General features: G+C 40.1%; 1 protein-coding gene across 1 annotated transcript in view; it reads right to left on the bottom strand.

The window, feature by feature from the left end:
• DBH (dopamine beta-hydroxylase) overlaps positions 1 to 4,386 on the bottom strand; it is a 49,727-nt gene that overhangs the window by 6,514 nt on the left and 38,827 nt on the right. The window contains exons 9-11 of the mRNA XM_018563713.1: positions 1,709 to 1,768; positions 951 to 1,078; positions 80 to 239 (exon numbers count right to left, since the gene is read on the bottom strand). Of these exons, the coding sequence (XP_018419215.1) occupies positions 80 to 239; positions 951 to 1,078; positions 1,709 to 1,768 (348 nt within the window). The remainder of the gene's footprint in view (positions 1 to 79; positions 240 to 950; positions 1,079 to 1,708; positions 1,769 to 4,386) is intronic.

The following is a 4,386-nucleotide window of genomic DNA, read 5'->3' as shown; positions in this document are numbered from 1 at the left end:
CAAAGTGAAGGTATGGTGAGAAGCCTGAGCACTGGTACCTTTTTATTGTGTGTTGTTTTTTACCCTGTTGCCCACTTACCGGAAAACGGACAGCGGATGATCTGTTGCAGTGCATGGAGATGGGGGAGTAGGCATAAAGGGAATTGAGAACATCACTGGTAAAAGAATTCCAGGGCACTTCGTTGAATTGTTCAGTGACAGCTGCCTGTGGACAGGTGCAGACCTCGTCACCGATGAACCTGCAATGACAAGAGCCCTGGTGACACAGTGACAATGACACAGTGCCTCAGGGAGCCATGACACAGGAGATAATGTTGCTGGCACAAAAATGAGGCAGCATTCTACTGGACATCCTGATGACCAGACACCTGTCTCTATTAATGTACTTGTGACTCTGGTGTCCCTTTTCAAAGTAAAGTGTACATTTTGTTTTGGCCACAGCCAAGGACCTGAAAAATAAGAAATAAGAAGTTGAACCTCCTTAATCAGGTTCATTAATAATCAGTTGGACACAAGTCAGCAGAACCACATTATACTATTTCTTTAAATAAAAAAAACAATTTTTTGCCTTGAACTAAAGCCTAGGCAAAGATCATATGAGGTCTGGCTAAGAGGAGCATTGCTGTTGTTCTCTATGACTGAAGAACTGCCAAGAATCTACTGTTCAGTCACATAGGCACAATCATATAGAGTGGACTCACAGCAAGATGAGGATTCAAATGTTTTGATATTTTCTAGGTTACTGACCAGTACAAATGTGAAGATCAGTCAAGTCAGGCTAGAGCCGTAAGTCCTTACCTGCATGCTTGCAGTACATCAGTATCTCAAAGTATTGAAGCAAAACAGGTAACTTGACTGCCATCAGAAAGACAGGTCACAACGGTAGCCTTTCATATTTCCCTTGTGACAGGTGTCCTTCATGGATTCCTTGTCCACACTGTGTCACTGACCTGTTTACCAAATTGAAGTATTTTCGCAGATATCCTGGATCCACGTGACTCTTGCACAGTTCCAGCTCAGTACGAGGATAATAATGTATATAGTTCACACACATCTCATCTGTGATACTGAATCCACCCTGCAGCACCAGAAAAAAGGATTACAGAGTATAACATTTACATACACAGTAAGGGAACAAAATTAATATAACATGAGTTTAAGCTCTTTAATATTATTAAAGGGTCAGTCCAACAAAAATATTTTAGCTTTTGGTGGATCCAGAAAAGACAAGTTTAAAACAAGTAATGTTTCCATTTTCAGTTAGGGAAGGAGTGATATAATGCAAAAATAAAATGTATTAGTTTAAAAAAAAGGTTTAGTGTGAAACTAATTGAGGTGTTTAAAATTTGTAATAGTGGTATTGGAAATCCAAGATATAGAGAGAGTACATTTTTTCAACCATTTTGTAATGTCCCTGCTGACTTCAGATGCAAGTCATCAAATGTATTGTCCAAGAGACAGGGCAAAGTACAAGAGTACCCAGGACCAACATTATCTACTCTTTATATCTAACAATAACATTTAAGGTTACCAATTGCTGAGTTTGACTCCAAGCAGAAAAATAACGAGAGAGATGAAAAGATCAAAACAGCAAGCAGAGCTTATGTGATCCGGCAATAAACCAACATTAGTTCTTTGCTGTGTACAAGATGTGATCCCCAAGAGGGTGACAAGAAAAGGTTTAAGGATATAGGCATTAGGCTCTTACCACCGTGACTCGACTTCTGTCTTCTGTGTTGTAAGAACAGCTAGTAATCAGCAAATCCCCCTGTGAGGTTAAACAAAGAATTCACTCTATGAAACTCACAAAGACTAACTGCTGCTGTCCCAATGGCATGAGATGAGGCTAACCAGTGATACAGTTTGTAAAGTAATGTAGACAATATGGAGTTTAAGTGGTATTCTTTATACAAAGTATATCTAAAGCCATTTTTTTTACAATCATTATGGAGATTCCTATTAACTTCCTGTACTATATACAGTTGGAAAATGACTCTATATTTAGGCTGTATGTGGGCAATATAGTGATTCTGGATCTTAGGACTCAGGACCATATGTGGAGATACTTCAGTATCTGCAGTCAGTGACAGCTGCTCGCTATTTTATACATTTCTGTTCCCACTTCAGGCCTGTGATAACAGCACTTGTTTGAGCAAATTCCTCAGCACCTATTCAGTTTGCTGCTCTTGTTGATGCTATGTGACTGAATATGGAGTGTCACAATGGAAGTCAATGCTGGAAGAGTTTCCTTTGCCAGGTGTTGTGATCGTAGGTCTGAATATGCAGCAAGTAGTTATATGATGCCTAACATCTGTCACTGAATAAAGGGCCTGCTCTGTTAGAGGTCTGAACAGGAGCAGGATCTCTCTCTCTCACTAGATATACAACTGTCCCTACAATGAAAAGTCCAACTGCCTGTTTTGCACCCCCCAGGCTAAAAGCTCCCACTCCTCCCGTGATACTTAGGGTGCAGCTATGGTATGGTTGTACAGTACCGTAACTGGTTCTATATTTAAGCTGTACCTGATAAACCATCAGTTGTGGATGAACAGCTGCATAAATGGCTTTATACACTGATTGGCCAGATTATTATGACCACACCATCAGTACTTCGTTGGGCCACGAGATGACTCCACGAGATGACTTCATTGGGCCGCCTCGTGACTCCACAAGATGTTGAAAGGTGATGCGAGGAATCCGACACTGCACTGTTGCCCTTCTTTTGTCTTGTACCAGTCTTGGCACTCTCCGTTCTGCCCTAACATTGACTAGTCGCTGACGGCCACAATTCGCAAGTTGAGACCCAGATTTTCGGCTGACAGTCCAGTCTTTAAACACTTTAACAATGAGCTTCCCTATTTATAATGGTCTGGCCCTCTAGCAACTTCAGCGCAAAATTATAGCTAATTATAGCTAATTTGCCTACAAACGTCAGGTGGTCATAATAATCTGGCCACTCAGTGTATATTGACTATAGACTATATCTCTGATATAAGCAAATAGGGTCAAGGTTGACAGTGGACACAGGGGGCATAAAAGATTTGGCTTTGTTTTGGAAGTGATCTGTAAATTCCCTTTTTATACTTATATATTGTTTTATGTGGGCAGTATTAACATTGGTTATCCTGTGTTGTTTCTCCACAGCAGACTCAGTTTCCTTATTTGCCAGTGCCAGTTATAATATCGAACAAGGTTGAAACAACTGTATAGGTTTCCTAAGGCATTAGTTACATGTAACTGTAAAAAAGTAGATGCATATGGTGCAAGTACATTCACATCCATGCCTGATTTACAAAACTACTGGAGTAACCATTTACTGCTGACTGTTCATAGGGGTGGGGGTGGCATGCCATGGCATTACTTTCAAAATGTTGACTCTGTAAAAACAGATCTACAGCACGTACAATAGTCACCCCGTCATTGTGATGAAAAGTATACCACAGGGAACTACTGCTGCTATAGTAGACCAGCTCAGTTCCTTAGGTCAATATGTAGGTTGTTACACTCTCCTCATTATCCCTAAGGTCTTCCCAGATGTCACAGGAACAGATGTCTAGCTGACTAGCATGTAATACATTTTTATACTTGGTCAGCTTAGCCTGACCAATGCACTTCTCAGACTCACAACACCTCTGACCTTGATTCGTCCCCTAGTCACTTAATTCCGGGACTTAGGAGCTCCGTCCTCTGCATAACTGCTATTGACTTTTGCAAGAGCAGTGGACAGACTGAGCAGCAAATGTTTTGATTAATAGATTTCTACAAAGTAGATACAGAAATTTAACCCATGCTAAACTAAAGAGGCCTGTGCAAGGAAAAACAAGAAATAGAGAAGAGAACAAAGAAGGAAAAAGGGTTAGAGGCCAACTCCATCCAAACTTGACATTTAAGTTTTTGTTTATACTGCCACAATAAAGCATTCAGGATTCTGATATCTATCAGATCTATCACTCTAGTGGTGAGATGCACCCATCACAATTCCCAGCTCCACAACTGCTGCAGCCAACATATAGCTAAATGCAGGTGTCACGCTTTCCAGATGGAGATGATAACACAAACAGTGGCGTAACCAGAGTTCTGGGCGCCCGGGGCAGAAATTTTTTTTCGCCCCCCCCCCCATTATATAAACAACCACTGGAACTGTACCCTGCACCTCCCCCCCACACACACATGTTTTTATTTTAATTTTTCAAATTTTAATATTTTATTTTTTTAGAAACTTTTTCATTTTTCTAAATTAATTATTATTTATTAATTAATTTTGTATTACATATTTTTATTTTTTACTTTACTTTTAGGGGCTTCTGGGAAATATTGGGGGTCTAAACAGAACCCTGATATTTCCCTTTAAAAATAGAAAAAGAGATTGAGGACACAGAGTCCTCA

This window comes from Nanorana parkeri, unplaced genomic scaffold, assembly GCF_000935625.1.
Source record: "Nanorana parkeri isolate BGI_ZX_2015 unplaced genomic scaffold, ASM93562v1 scaffold689, whole genome shotgun sequence".
Taxonomy (NCBI): domain Eukaryota; kingdom Metazoa; phylum Chordata; class Amphibia; order Anura; family Dicroglossidae; genus Nanorana; species Nanorana parkeri.
This window is presented reverse-complemented; position numbering and strand designations above follow the sequence as displayed.